The sequence below is a fragment of the Pteropus vampyrus genome, unplaced genomic scaffold, assembly GCF_000151845.1.
Source record: "Pteropus vampyrus isolate Shadow unplaced genomic scaffold, Pvam_2.0 Scaffold3, whole genome shotgun sequence".
NCBI lineage: Eukaryota > Metazoa > Chordata > Mammalia > Chiroptera > Pteropodidae > Pteropus > Pteropus vampyrus.
The window spans coordinates 17,596,905-17,613,164 of record NW_011888784.1 but is presented as its reverse complement, the minus strand read 5'-3'; the positions used below and the strand labels follow the sequence as shown (position 1 = coordinate 17,613,164).

The following is a 16,260-nucleotide window of genomic DNA, read 5'->3' as shown; positions in this document are numbered from 1 at the left end:
ATGAGCATGTATTTTGTATATGCATAGGTGCAGTTAGTCTTCACAAGTAACACCTTTAAATCACATCTGAACTGTGAATACACATACATTAAATATCAAAATTTTGATGTCTTAATTTTATCAAGACATTAAGGTATTTCACTACATATTCTGAATCAAGCACACTTTTCCTCAAATGCATAGTAATAGTCACATTACTTATGAAAAAATTTACCTCACCTTCCACCTGGGCTTACAGTCTTTAGGTCTCCAGTGACCTCCTGGCTCAATATCTAAATCCTTGGAGAAGAGCTGATGAATTTCATCAAAACTGACTTCACTTACATTGACATTGAGGAATCCCCCTAGAAGATAAAAGATATGAAGAATTGTTTTAATGTTTTTTGCCTCAAAGATGAAGTAAGACAAGCAACAATCATTAGGGTAATGGTATAACTTAGTTGCCAGAATAGTACGGTTTATTCCTGTTATCACTACATAATCGTTAATATCACTCCCTTTTGATTTTAGTTTGGATGAAAAATTATATGGTCACACTACTACCTTTGGTAAATCAGCCATGGAAAATTAAATCACTTCAACTTTTTGGAGTGATATAATGAATGTTTTAATATTCTTTGGGAAATGTGCGCATGCATTACAACTTAGCACATCATGCAATTTAACTACTGAAGTATTTAAAAACTATTCTTAATTTCAACATAGTCAACATAGAGGAAATGACAGCACAATACAAAGGAGTCAATTAAGCAGTTAGATTGACCAGAAGCTGAATCCTAGCTTTCTGTGCCTTAGTTTCCCCATCTGTACAAAGAGATGGTAATGCCTACATCCCAATGTGGTTGTATCCATTAGATGAAATAGTGCTTGTGAAGGATCAAGTACAGTGCCGGCACAAAGGTACACAATAAACATCAGCTACTACTACCTTCATCTACTTTACTGACATTTCTTATAAAAGAAAATTTGCGCACACAATTCTGCAAATCTATTTTGAGCACTTACCATATATCCTCTTGATATGCAAAACTGAAAAACCATGGACTTCTAAGCTATTCCTGGTTTACTGTGGTTCACCTTCCACAGTAACAATTATATGATATTACTAGAGTGTTTTTACTAATAGGTTTTCTAATGTATACCACTGAGACAGGAGTGAATCTTGGATGGAAAATTATTTCCATTAACTCAAAAAGAGAACTGAGAACTAACAGGACTCAGTTCTTCTTTCTAACCTCCTCATCTCATAAAATAGAAACCAACAACCATCTGCTGAGCTCAGGAGCCAGATTTTCCCAATACAACACATTCACTTCCTCTCGAGGGAGCCCCTTTTCTCATTCCTGCTACTCTGCATTCTCTAAGGCTTCTGCAGCTGCCTCTCTTCCCATCCTTCTTTTCATTCTAACTAGGCAGGAACATCAGTAGCTTCCACTAAGCACTGAAGCATGCTAGAAAAAGTATTTTAAAATGCAAATGCCTGATTCACAGAGAAAGCCAGGAAAAAATTTGCAATCTTCTGTCTGCCTGTTCTATTGACAATGTTTGCAGTATTTAATAACCAAATATACACCCTTTACTGTGGCAAATATGCAAAATAGCTAATCTTAGAAAGATCAGATTTACCTAAAGAAAAGAGTAACCTATGAACTTGCAGAGAAAGGGTAGACAGGTCAAATGTAAGAGTGATCAGTCAGTGTAAGTACAGACTACCATGACAGCTGACAAAAGCGAAATCTAGCACTGTAATCAAATAAAATTCACACAAATAAATCTGATGCATTTAATGGTATGCATAATTGCTAAAACGATAGCAATTAGGCTAAATAATAAGCAGTTCATATAAGTAACTGTTGGTATTCTTTATGCACTGTTAGATCCCCCCCCTTTTTTTTTGCCTTTTTTCTGGCTTTATTTCTTCAACAGCCGTAATCATCATCATTGTCAGCAGTTTTCTCCAGTATCATTTGCAGTTTAATTTTCATTATGAACACACATGTCCCGACAGATTAAGATGAAGGTCTTATAACTTTCTCCTCAGTGGTTAGGGCCTCTCATGTCTGTCACTTACTTATATTCCTGATGCCCCAGGTACCCAAAGTTCACCTGTCTCCTGATGGTACCGCCATCCACACTCCTCAGAGTCCCTGAGCAGCTTTCCTATGTACTCATCACTCCTTGATCTGGAATCCTAATAACTTGCTGGCTGAAGGCCAAAGATGACCCAGTGCCAGGGATAACAGCAACGTCCCTTTTTTTCTGGAGTGGGGGACAGGCCCTGCCACCACTGGGAACAGCAAAAGTACAATCAGAAAGAGAGAGAGAAGGAAGAATAAATACCAATTAGTGGGTCAGGGGGTGTTAGGGTGAAGACCCTGTACACAGGAATGGAAGGGAAAAGGGCCTATTACAGAATGTGGCCAGAAAGAGGCACTGAACAGATGAGCCAGTGGTGACATGGTTTCCAAACTGTCTCGAGGAGACTCTCTCAAGGTGAGGACTTGGGGTCCCCCCACTGTACCAAGACTACTTTCACCTTCTTTACATACAGGACATTTCCTTCAGGTTTCACTCCAGAAAGCATTCCAGTGCTTTAAAGCCAAGAAAGGACACAGCCTTCTTTACCATTAAGAAGTAAGCATCAGCCGGGCCACCCCCTTTACTGCACTTGCTGAGATTTAAAGGCAACTAAAGAGCAACGATCCAGAGCTCCACAGAGAGCTCCCCACTTTCACTCTGCACCTCTGCTAAATCTGAGATTTTCCAGGGAGACCATGTGCACTCCTTCTGCAATCAGAGATTGAAAGGTTGAAAAATAAATGTATTGGTTGAAATCCATTTACCCAGCAGTATAATCAATCAGGACATAAATGTAAAAATATTTACATATCAAATCCTGACTTGGATAATTTGAAGGTGAGACTGGAGTTAGAAAGGAAAGAGCTGGAGAATTGGGGGCCTGAAGAGAAGAGGGGCTGCCTGTTAGCTAGAGGGTAAAGCGGAAGAATGAAGGTCAACTCTAAGCCACCCAGGAGTCTTGACAATGAAGCCTGGGGCCCAAACTACTTCTGTTATGTATGAGAACAACTCAGTTGCACCAACGGTGACACAAGACATTTGCTATAATCTCTTAATGCTGAATTTGTAAGACATGCAACAAAATGCCTCCCTAAATGGGCTTGGGGTCTGTTAGGTACACGTGGGCCCAAACCAAAGGCTCTTGGTAGTGTGGATCCTAATGTATCACATGACATGATTTAGAATATTGTATTTTCTATTAAAATATAACTTTTAAATAAATATCCAATACATATGAATTGCCTATATTTATATTTTTCTTGCATTTCAAGTAAAATTTAAGGCATATACTCTCTAGGCAGAGAGTTGTTTTCTCTATGAATTAACAGTTTTAAATGACTATTTCATTCATTTGAGAGCCTATATCTAAAGCCTAACTCTGTATTCTTGGGCTCTTGTCACTGTTTTACCCTCAAGGTTTCAAATGTGTACCACCCAAATGCCTGAGACAATATCAGAGAAAGACTTGACTTTCCTCTAGGCATATCCCTTCAAGTGAATTCCTCTCCAAAGTTGGAAAACCATTTTTACAATAAGATGGCACCTTCCCTCCCCGCTCTCTAAGCTGCCTCCTGAGTACAGCTCTGAGGCTGACCAGTTACATGAGTCGTCTTGCCCACAGTCTCCCACTGTCCCTTTTGAAGCCAACGCTAGAAAATACCCATTTCCAATGCTTTACTTAGGCTTTTCACCTTGTGGAATTTTATAACCTCTGCTTATGTAAATGATTTCCTACTCAACTATTCTTGAAGGAACCAAATCTGAGTATTCTAAACATAGATAGGGTAGTTTTCAGTCACAAATCCCCAAAACCGAGTGTAATGCATAGATATAGGATGAATGAATGAACAAATGAATGAATGAATTAGTAGGAATGGCAAAGCTGGCCATGTCCAACTCTGTCTCACCTCTCTCTCTACCTGCATTTCCACTCCTTGGCTCCATCAGGTACTAAAATATGCCTTTAAGACATTTGCGCAAAAGGGGTCCCACAGCCCTCTGTTCAGCCCAAATTTTTGTCTCCTGATCTCAGCCACAATACACAGTTCTTAACATCTATTTTCCTCCAGTTAATAGTCTTTGCTTTCTGTTTCCAGTTTTCCCTCGTAATCCACCCAGTGAACCTTTGGTCCACCCCTGGAGGCCTCGTAACCTTCATCACATGCTTTCAAAATGTCTTTCCAGTCCCTGACTACTGATAAGCTGAAAACCTTTAAAGCCAGAATCCACAACCACTATTACTATACTTCCTCAATTCTGAGACACATTCATTCAAGTTTTAGCACTCTGACATAGGGACATATTCTCCAATGTGTGCATTTAATATACTGCTTCTTCCTTGTTCTCAAAAAGCCATTATAAAATTAAAGCTGTGTCTTGTCAAGGAAATATGGCACATCATATACTCCTGCCTTTTCAAATATGCTTTCTGGACTCATTCAATTGCCAAGACATTTCCATATACTCTACCTCAATGTTTTCTCCAGAATACCTCCCCCCACTCCTCATCTGAAGTGAAGCACTATTCTTCCTTTCAAACTGTGCTAAGTGCTCACTTTCCAATGTCTACAATCTTGAAGCCAGACATAAAGGAAGGCATTCTGTACACTCAAACCTACACCTTACAAAAGATCATTTACTTCTTCTCTCATAAATTTATCTCCTTTGACGTTTATGACTTCTAGCCATACTACCTTCCATGTTCACTGTCAGGTACCCTCCTCTCCTTGAACATCCTCTTTGTTTACTCAGCTCTGTATCCACAACCTGAGCATCACTGTCACCTAGAACTGACTGGCAGTGTCAGTGTTGAAAGCCTGTCAGTTCTGGCTTAAAGTTCCTTGTGCTATATCCCCATTTTTCCTGTCTATCCAGTCTCCTAATAAACCAGTTCACTAATTTGGGTGGTGTGGATAAGAGTTGCCAGCCATGCCTGTTTAGAATGGAGGTTACTGGCCCCATTCTCAAAGCGCTTGTGTCAGTAGATGCCTATGAGTCCTACCTGTAGCCACCCAGCTTTATCTGAACACATTTCAGCTACTTAAACTGCCCACCATTGAGTCCTGCCTGCAAGAGGAAGAAGCTAGAACCCACTCTCCCAACCTCTGTAACAGATAGGAGCAGTCACATGACCAGATACACCTGCAGGAATCTTTGAAGCATAAGTCAACAATATGAAGACATGAGCATTTTGCAAACTATATTTCAGTTAAAACAGTAACAGAAGCTTCTGGCTTTAGGGACATCAGGAGTGGCACCTCTGGTCTCTAGACCTGAGCACTGCTGTCAGGAGCTACAATTTCTGCCTAGTGCCAGCAGGAGACTCTTCAGAGAGTGGTCTAGGCCTTGTTTTGGCTGTTCGGCCTCTGAACCTACTTCTGTGGTACACAGGTTTTCTGAGGGCTGCCTAATATCTCTTCACGGATTCCCTTTCCTCTTAAACTGAAGCGAGTTGTATTCTGTGGTTCGCAACCAAGAAACCTGCCTTTTGATGTATGTCTGGGGTTTGGCTTAGAGGCCTTCATTTTTAACCAGCATCTCAGTTGATTCTGGTACAGATCATCCCTGGACCACACTCGGAGAAACACAGCTCCATGAGCTTCATATAATTATAGCTCCTTGCAGTGAACTGAATGTTTGACCACCTCCCACCCTCAAATTCTTATGCTGAAATACTAACCCCCACAGAGATGGTATTAGGGAGGTGGGGGCCTTAGGGAAGTGTTTAGGTCATGAGGGTTAAGCCCTCATGAATGGGCTTAGCAACCTTTTATAAAAGAGATCTCAGAGAAATCTCTTGCCCCTTGTACCATATGGGGACACAGTGAGAAGATGGCCATCTATGAACCAGGAGAGGGACTGTCACCAGATGCTGAATCTGCCAGCACCTTGCTCTTAGACTTCCAGCCTCCAGAACCATAAGAAATTGCTATCTGTTGTTTAAGCCATCCAGTCTATGGCAGTTCTGTTTTAGCAACCCAAATGGACTAAGACACACCCATATACTAACAAACATTCTTATTGCCCCTCTCTTACTGACCTGCCACATCTGATCAACAATTTTCCATGCTCGAATTCTCCACTCAACAAATATCACTGAAGAAAATCCCATAAGCACATAGATTAATCCCATAATTTAGGTGATAGTACCTAAAATGTTGCCTTGAACATAGTAAGCTTTCAGTAAAAACAAGTGTCACATTATGTCTGCATTTTGACCCCACAGGGGTGTCAGAGGGGTTCTCTTGGCTGATCATCGTCTTTTAATTTATAATTAGTTGACTCCACTTCTAATTCCCTATAACAATTTTTAAATGTTTACTCCTCCCTATCAACTGCTTGGTCCTTCTTGGCCACTACCTCATATGTATGTGGCCTCCTATACCATCAGGCACATAGAAGCAACAGGCATGAACCCCCTTAATTTTCTCCACCTCATCTCCAAATTAATGTACTCTTGCCTCAGGGGAGGAGGTATTTCTACTGCTTTCCAAAACTAACTCTTCAACCTAAGCATATTTCTGTTTCCTCTCACTTTCTCCAGACTTGGCTCCATGGACACCCCACTCTCTTACTCTCCTTCTTATTTGTCTCTCTTCTCTCTCCATAGTTTCTTTCCGTAATGCCTAATATTAGTTTAAATCCATTTCTTCCCTTCACCCCACCTCCTCCACAGATTCCTTATCCTCACTCTCCTTTCATTTCCCACCAAACTTTGTTTTTTCCCCAGTATTATTGAAGTCTAATAGACCATTAGTTGCTCATATTTACATTGTATAATTCAATGAGCTTTTTTCAATTATAGTTGGCATACGATAATATATTAGTTTCAGTTGTACGGCATAGTAATTAAAGATCTATATAACTCACAAAGTGGTCACCCCACTAAATCTCTTCCCCCTTACATATCTTTACAACGTTGTTGACTATTTTCATTATGTACACTTTATATCTCCATGACTATTTTGTGTCTGTCCATTTGTACTTCTTAATCCCTTGGCCCTTTTTCACTGTCCCTCCAACCTCCCTCCCATCTAGTATTCTCTGTATCTATGAATTTGTTTTTGTTGTTGTTTATTTTGTTCTTTAGATTCTACATGTACATGAAATCATGTGGTATTTGTCTTTCTCTATTTGACTGACTTCATTCCGCGCAATACCCTCTAGGTCCATCAAGGCAATATCTTTTTCCATCCCCTTCCTTTTAGTCTGTGTGTGTCTTTTCATCTGAAGTGAGTCTCTTGTAGGCAGCATATATAGGAGTCTTGTTTTCTTATCCATTCAGCTTTCTTATCTTTTGTTTGGAGCACTTAATTCTTTTCCATTTGAGGTACTTGTTGATAGGAATGTAGTTGTTACGATTCTTTATTCTTGTTTTAGATACCTGTTTTTTTCTTCTTAAAGAAGTCCCTCCAACAATTCCTGTAATACTGGCTAGGTGTTGATGAATTCCTTCAGCTTATTTTTGTCTAGGAAGCTCTTTATCTGTCCTTCAACTCTAAATGATAGCTTTGCTGCATAAAGTATTCTTGGTGTAGATCCTGGGTTTTCAACACTTTGAATATTTTGTGCCAAGCCCTTCTGTCCTGCATAGTTTCTTTTGAAAAATAGGCTGCCAGTCTTATGGGAGCTCCCTTGTAGATAACCAATTGTTTTTCTCTTGCTGCTTTTAAGATTCTCTCTTTGCATTTAATCTCTGGCATTTTAATTATGATGTATTGTGGTGTGGGCCTCTTTGGATTCATTTTCTTGGGGGACTCTCTGCACTTCCTGGGGTTGTATGTTCTATGTTTGTCTATTTCCTTCACCAGGTTAGGGAAGTTTCCTATCATTATTTCTTCAAATATATATATTCAACTTCTTGTTCTCCTTCTTCAGGTACCCCTATGACATGGATGTTGTTACCCTTAATTTTTTCCCATAGGCTCCCTAAATTATTGTATTCTTGGTTATTTTTTTCTTGCCATTCTGGCTGAGTGTCCTTGTCTTCCCCATTCTCTATATCAGTGTTTTGATCCTCTTCTTCCTCCACTCTGTTGATTCCCTCTAATACACTCTTCATCTCAAATGACGTAGTCTTCATTTCTGACTGGTTCCCTTTTATAATTTCCATTTCCATCTTTATGTTTTTTCATCCTTTGTTAAAGTTCTCACTGAGTTCATCTTTATAACCAGTGTTTTGAACTCTGCATCTGTGAGATGGCTTGACTCCGTTATTCTTGGATCTCTGTTCTGTTCTCTGCTTCTTTGTCTTACCATTATGGCTGCCTTTCTATGTCTATTTCTATGTACTAATTAAAGCTACTAAGTCTCCCAGTCTCATTAGCATGGCTTTGTGTAGTAGGAGTCCGGCAGCACAGTCCTGAGAGGGGTTCAGCTGCAGGCTAAGTTTATCCCCAGCCTGTGCCCCTCCAGAACCATCTGTTAAGATTTGGCATGCAATTCACAGGTGCTGTGCTTATAGTTGCCTCAAGAAGCCACACCAGAAACCAAGATCAGCTGCCACCAGTGTGAATCTTAGCGCTGCTCAGCAAGTGGCACAGGACTCGCCGAGGACACAACTGGATGTGGCTTGCATGGGGCCGTGAGTTGGGGTAGGCAGGGTTTCAGGGAATCCTCTGGACAGAGTGATCTCTGTTATCCAATTTGATGACATCTCAGCTATGGCGGCATTGCATCTGCACACTGGGAAGGGGAAGGGCTCAACCGAGGGACAATGGATACCACCAGCATTTCTGCACGATAGAAAGCTTGGCCTCCGGCCCTCACTCTGACAATTCAGTGTATCCCTATAAGTCCCTGGTGACCCCCGAGCAGCCAACCCGGCACTGGTGCTCAGAGCAAGCAGGTCCGTCACCGCGAAAGTCTGGTTTGCAGACATGGCCCCTTTAAGAGGCAGCTGCAACCACCAGTTGCAGCTGCCGTAGCCTCTGTCCCAGAATAGAGACCAGGCAGCCTCTATTCTTCATCCTGTCCTACCTCCAAATGTTGCAGGGTGATTTCTTATTTCTCTCCCTAGTTGTAGGGCTTCTAGACCCCAGGCAACTCTGCTTGCTGTTTGCTCTGTGTTTCCATCTCAACTTTGATGTGGTTGACAAGAGCGGATGAGCTAAGCTTCTATCATCAACACCATTTTGCTCGATTCTCCCAAACATTTTTTTTAAAACCAACTAGTTTATATGCACTCTGACTCACATCTCAGGACAGTACGTTTTGTTCTTACCCCACTACTCTACTAAAATTGAGTTCGCTATGGTTCCCATACTCTATGTGCCAAATCCAACGTCCTTTCATGGTTCCTCATTCTACCTGCTTTCTTTGACAAGACAGAATACTCTCTCCTTGGAACTCTCTCCATATTGGTCTCTGGGACACCATTTTTTGACTCTTCTATGTCCCTGACTGTTTTCCCTTCTTCTACTGACTGCCCCTTACACCCATAAGTGCTAAAGTTGCCCAGAAACTCCTTCATGTCTCACTTCCTCTTACTTGTAGCCCAGATCTATCTGACAAAACTCAGACCCCCAAATTAACTCTCTTGAGCTTTAAACAAAACGAGTCCAACAATGAACTCATTAACTTCTCCATTGTCCAAATGTGCTATTTATCCTGCATTACTTGTTTCAGTTAATAATCACCAAGCCAGAAACCTGCAAATTAACCCTGATCACCACTTCCGGCCAATAACATCCCTAGAGCTCTTCTCTGGTGCCTCCTCCTCTCTCCAGTGCCACAGCCTTGTCACATGCCCTTGTCATTCCTCTTGGCCCCTTGTAGCAAGCTCCTTATTGGTCTTTCATTCTCCAGTATTTTCCCATTCTCATCCATTTTTCAGCTTCTCGTTAGAATAGTCTTTCTGAAGGACCATTCCAGTCACATTATTCATCTGCCTAAAGCATATGAATGTTAAATTCCCTAAAGCACTGTTTTTTGTTTGTTTATTTGTTTGTTTGTGTCTGTTTTACCTTTTTTTGCCTCTGGAACTTTGAAAACTCTACACCCTATTCTTAGAGCAGTGGTCTCCAACATTTTTGGCACCAGAGACCAGTGCTCCTATGAGAATCTAATGCCTGATGATCTGGGATGGAGCTGAGGCAGTGATGCTAGCTCTGGAGAGCAGCTGCAAATACAGATGAAGCTTCGCTCGCACGCCTGCCATTCACCTCCTGCTGTGTGGCCCAGTTCCTAACAGGCCACAGAGTGGTACCAGTCCACAGCCTGGGGGTTAGGGGCCCTTGCCTTAGAGGGATGAACAAAACGCCATAAATCGAACAAAACGCCATAAATGCATACAATACTTCGGGGCTCAACTCCCTCTGAAGTCCATCTCATGGATGCCTAGGGATTCATGGAACCCACGAAGCCCTCAAACTGGTTAGTCCTTTACACAGGCCCTTCGCCTGCCTTATTTCTCACACACCTCACTATAAAGCCCCACCTCAGTCAAGTGGACCAGCCTCCATTCCTAGAATACAAGGCGTCTTGTGCTCTGACACTGTTCCCCTTACCTACCTACTGAATTATCTTCCAAGAACCACTTCCAGTGTCCCCTCTCTCAAAAGTCTCCCTTTTCCTTTCAGCATGAACTGCAGTCTTCCTTTCATCACATAATAGCCCTTGTGTAACAATTAGCACACTGCCTTTCTCTGAGTGCATTACCTCCTCTAGCTGGTAGGCACAAGATCATCTGCAGCTTTGTTTCTCCTCGTTCTGCCCCTATGAACAAGACAGAGCTCGCTGTGTGTGCAACCACAGTTCAAAAATTGCTTGTTTACTCTAAAATGGCTCCCATCTCTCTTTTCTACAATAAATATATGCAAAAAAAATGAATATAGTGGTTTGTTATATTATCATTTGAGCTTTCCTGACGTTGATTTGTTTATCTTTTCCCTCTTTGTCGATTTTCATTTGAATTATTTAAACATCTCGAAAATTCCTTGTAGCTTTTGTTATGTTTAAAAAGCTAGCAACTATAGAAACTATCAGGGTTAACCCATAAAGGGAACTATTCCACAAACAGTAAGAACAGAATATATAAAAGCCATTGCAAATGTATTCTATTTGAATAAGAATTAAAAGGTAGGAAAACCGCAGGTAAGTCTATCTTCATTTTAACGCAAAGTGCACAACTGACATTTTTGTCTATTCTTCACCCAGAAATATCAACATATCTATGCTAAGCATTTACTGCTTTCTAGCTCTAAATAAAGTAAAATTTCTATTTTACTTTGTTAGCACAGAGAATCTCACATAAATTTAATAAAGCTGAATGTGTTTTGTCCTCTGAAAAATCTCTAAATACTAACAGTAACAAAGAAGTATTCATTTACTTATGTTGTATAAATAATCACATTAAAAGTAGTTGTATGGTTTAAATGACTGAATATAAAATATTGCTGACCCCCTTGAAATCAATTTTATCTGGATTCCAATTGGAAAGTTCAAATTTTATCTTTATAGTAATTTAGTGCTAGTAGTCTCATTGCTACACTAGAGAAAAATCAAAAAGAAGTTACAGCTAGATAATCAAACACATTGATTTTAAGCCTTAACTTCAGTTTTGGTGATTATAGGAAAATTAAGTATCATTCATACTTGAATGGTTTTATCTAAGTAGCTTATTCTTACACAGACTTCCTTTAACTATTATTTGGGGAGGTATCATATTCAATTATTTTGTGTGATGTTATCATAAGATTTTATACATAGGAATTTTATTACGCTATTCTCTATCTTTGATGGGAAATAATCCTGTTAATTAAAAAAATTAAAGATGCATAGCTGCTTATAAAACTCCTAACTCTATACATTTCTCCTGGGTTTCTCATTCCCTTGCTCATTATAAAGACTAGCTACATCATTCAAAGAAGTGAAGGAAAGGAAAGAGAATGTCATATTAACTTCTGTTAAGCTTCAACCACAGCACTTCTATTTATCCTTGCAACACAGTGAGTTGATATTATAATCCCAGATTTTACATGTGGGTAAACTGAGGCTCTACTTTGCAAAGGTCACACAACTAGTGAATGGGCTCTCCTGGATGGCTCATGCAAGGCCCACTTGGAGAAAGCCTCATTATATTGGCTAGGCCCATGGCTCCTTTCTAAGGAGTTATCTGTATATGGCCAGATTTCTTACCAAATAACCCTGTCACTCCAGCCACAGCTAACTGGACAAGGGATTGATGATGGACCCAGAGCTGGAAGCCCCTGAGGAGGCCTTTTGTGAAAAGGTGACTGGCTAAACAAATGTGACCCTCTCTTGTAGAAGAATGCAAGGCTCTGAGAGAAACAGAGAAAAGGAGCAGTAAGACCAACACACTCAGTGAAAAGGCAGTGAGTTGCAGCCATGACACAATCTCTCAAGCACTGTGACAGAGATATTTATGAATTATAAGACTGGAGGAGAGGAGTGCTAATAGGAAGTCCTGGCAGGCAGATGCTCTTAAACAGTTTAATTAGTACTCATAAAGCACTAATTGAGAAAATGGCAACTAAATCAAGAACAGAAATATTTCCTCAAATTAAAACCTTTGAATATGCAAATTATGAAAATAAAATTATTGTAATCAATATTTCAATAGAACATTACTCAGCAATTTCAGTTCTGTACAGACAAAAACATTCATTCTTAGAAAATCAAGGCTGCAATAACAAAGTAATAACAAATATACAGTCACAAAAATCATAGTTTCATTCTCTATTATGGGACACAACAAGGAGAGAGCAAGATTAAAATCAACTGGGAAGTTTTTTGTTTTAAATAGCAAAGTCCAGGCCATATGTCAGATCAATAAAATCAGAAATTTAGGGGTTGGGCACAAGAATTATAAAAGTCCCTCAGGCTGTTGTGTAGCCAGAAATGAGTTCTACTGCTCTAGATCAAAGCGTGACCCAAGAATCACTAATATCAATGTTACAAGGGAACCTGTTAGAAATGAAAATTCTTAGACCCCACTCCAGATGGAGCTGAAACTCTGAGGGTGAGGCTCAGCAATCTGTTTTATAAGACCATCCAGGTGACTCTGATGCACCCTAAAGTTTGAGAACCACAGCCTAAATGGTATTAAAAGGTGAATCTTTCTTTTTATTATAGATACACAATACCTATCAATGATAAACTGAAAAAAATCTAACAAATATGGCAGGCAAAGGCTAATTTCCTCAATAAAGAAAACTCAAGTAAAAACATTCAAAACATCCTTAGATACTGAGGACATTAGAACACAGGATAAATAAGTAATTCAAAAAGATGTTTACTAGATTTTTAATTATATAAAAATCAAGATATAAACATATATATAAAGTAAACTTAAAATGGGGGGAGGGACATACAAAGAAAAAGCCAAAATAGCCATGTGGCTTCTGAGTTATAATGTTTTTTTAAATGATAATGTATTACCTTCATAATTTTGAAAAATATATATTTAAAGTCCAATATCTTGATCCCTACCTCATACTATACACAAAAGTTAAAAACAAAATTGTAAAAAAAAAAAGAGAAAATAAACAAGAGTATTTGTATGGTGTTGAGGGAAGGAAAACTTTCTTAAGACAAAAAAACAAAAACCTTAAATAAAGTGATTGATACACTTGAAAACATCATAATTTTGAACTGCTATAAAATAAAAGATTCCTTAAACAAAATAAAAGGACAATCCAGGGACTGTAAAAAGTTATTACAACACATAAAGCAGACAACAGGTCACTGCCAGGACATATATAAAGAACTCCTACTGATCAATACAAAAATCTAATTAACCACTAAGGTACTTATAAAGCACATTCTTGAGCAAGTCACAAGAGAGAAAATTTAAAACCATTCAAAAAGACTTGAAGTTACTTAAACCCACTAGCAATGAAAGTGGAAGCTGAAACAATGAGATATCATTTTTTTTTCAAAGTGGTACTTTTATGCTTTGATGTTGGAGATATAAATTGGTACAGCTGCTCTGGCACGCCACCAAGCCATAGCCACTTGTGGCTATGAACATTCAGTAACATACACACACGTGCACAGAAAAATGTGCACTATGTTGTTCTTCACAGCACTGTTTTGTGATAGCAAAAAAGTGGAAATAGCCTAAATTTTCATCAGCAAAGTAAAAGGTAAATGAAATGTGGTACATTTATTCAAAGACCTATTATGCAATAGTTAAGAGAAATAAACAGATCTATATCCAGATTGTATCAACCTGGATAGTTCACAAAAAGTGTTAAGAAAAAAAAATTTACAAAATTAAATGTAATTAAAATCATTTATATTAAGTTCTTAAATCTGAAACATTTTAATTTTTGATCTATCCAGCCATCTCTGTAGAAAATAATTTTAAAATAACCTGTCAGAATACACATCACACTCACAACAGAGGTTACTTCTAGGTAAGGGTAAGTTTTTTCTTCAGCTTTTCAATCCCCCTCCCTCTCCAAAAAAGTCCTTTGGCAAAAAAAAAAAAAAAAAATCGAATAACATGCTACATAATACAAACATTAGCACTCACAGTAATGAACTGAGCCTAGTGCTCTGATTTTTATTATTTTATTATAATTCAAGCAAACAGTTAAGTCAAAATTAGATGACACTTACGCATGTAAGGTAGTTTTTCTGGGCAGGGGAGGTATGGCGAATATGTGAAGTTTTCTGGAAGATATGTTGTTGTTTGAACAAGATAATCACTTGAATTACTGCCTTCAGGATAATCTTGAAGAGAGAGAAAAAAGTTACAACCAGAAAATTGCCCTTTGCTTTGCTGCTAGTAAATGAAATATGTCACCGTCACTGTGACAAGGTCTGCAATATGCAATCTACAGAAGTACTTAAAAGCAGTGACCTCTAAAGAACTATCGAAAAACAAAATGCAGCTGCCATGGCTACTCTCCCATTTATCATTCCCTGCTCCAGAATGGACCGCTCAGCAAGATTTCCCAGGGGAACCCTGGGACAAGTCTAGAAAGCAGTCTGGCCTGCTCTCTGCAGACATACAGAGCCAGCCCATTTGTGACCATATGAGAGCACCTGCTCCCATCCCTCCCCTGGCTGAGCCGGACTGAAAGAGAGTGTGACAGTACCCCAGGGGCTCCAGGAATCCTCTCTACTACCAAACAGCCAAGGGTATTCAGGACCATCACATAGACACAGTGCTGCTTCTAGCATCCACAGAGCACAGAGGTGGGAGTAATGTTTTCTCACCACCCCACACTCAGGAAACTGAGATTTACCCACACTACTTACTTCTGAAACATAGCCCATTTTAAATCTTTAAATTAGTCATTTCCAACCGGTGGGCTGCAGTCCCTAGGAAGCCCTGAAGCTATTATTACATTGTCTTTAGAATCAGCCAGTTATAAAGCATAGAAGGCGTTGGTTTAGCGGCCCAAAGTCAAATGCTGAGTTCAAATCCTTGCTCCAACACACACGAGCTTTGTGATCCAGGGCAAGACAACATGGTTTCTCAACTGTGCCCACCTCGTATTGTCATTTTCAGATTTCAATAAGATAAACGTATAAAGTACTTAGAATAATCCCTGGCCCACATACATACTCAATATTCAATAACTGTAGATATGAGCAATTGGTTTAGAAATGAACACCTGACCCAACCTAGGACAGTCAGAGCCTTAAGAGTCTTGAACATGGAGCCAAAGAGATCACATTTCGGTCCCTTTCTGGAACAAAGTTCTGAGATGCAAATCTGGGAACCATGACCTGCCAGTTTCCTGCTATGTAAGAGGAAGCTGATCTAAAAGAATGAAACTAAAATGTAGTAAGAAACAAGAGATGGAAACAGCTGATTAAACTACTGTCTGTCTTCTGGATCACATACCATGTACACCCAGAAAATGAAGCTCTAACAGACACTTCAGGAAAACAGGAAGATAGTCCTTCAATCTTCAGTAATCTGCTCTGATGAGAAATATTTCTATCTGAACTAGCCTGCATGAAAAGAGATAGGAAAGAGGAGAACAGGCCTGTCTGCCAGTAACCAGCAAGCAAAAAAGGCTGAGGGTCAAAATCATATACTTTCTTGAACTGTAAAAGCGAAACCCTCTCACTGTGAAAAAATGGTAGAATCCTGGAAATTCAATATGAAGTATATGAGAAGAGTCAAAAAAACTAAACACCTCCTTTGTACACCTTTGTCTACCATAAATATTCATTCATTCATCAATGTAGAGTTGATGG

General features: G+C 39.4%; 1 protein-coding gene across 4 annotated transcripts in view; it reads right to left on the bottom strand.

The window, feature by feature from the left end:
* Positions 1 to 16,260, bottom strand: part of B4GALT6 (beta-1,4-galactosyltransferase 6) — a 61,607-nt gene that overhangs the window by 20,481 nt on the left and 24,866 nt on the right. For 3 of the 4 annotated variants that reach the window (XM_011361932.2, XM_023531821.1, XM_023531820.1), the window contains exons 3-4: positions 14,665 to 14,778; positions 220 to 344 (exon numbers count right to left, since the gene is read on the bottom strand). In XM_011361932.2, the coding sequence (XP_011360234.1) occupies positions 220 to 344; positions 14,665 to 14,778 (239 nt within the window). The remainder of the gene's footprint in view (positions 1 to 219; positions 345 to 14,664; positions 14,779 to 16,260) is intronic. The other variant, XM_023531819.1, reaches the window with a different exon arrangement.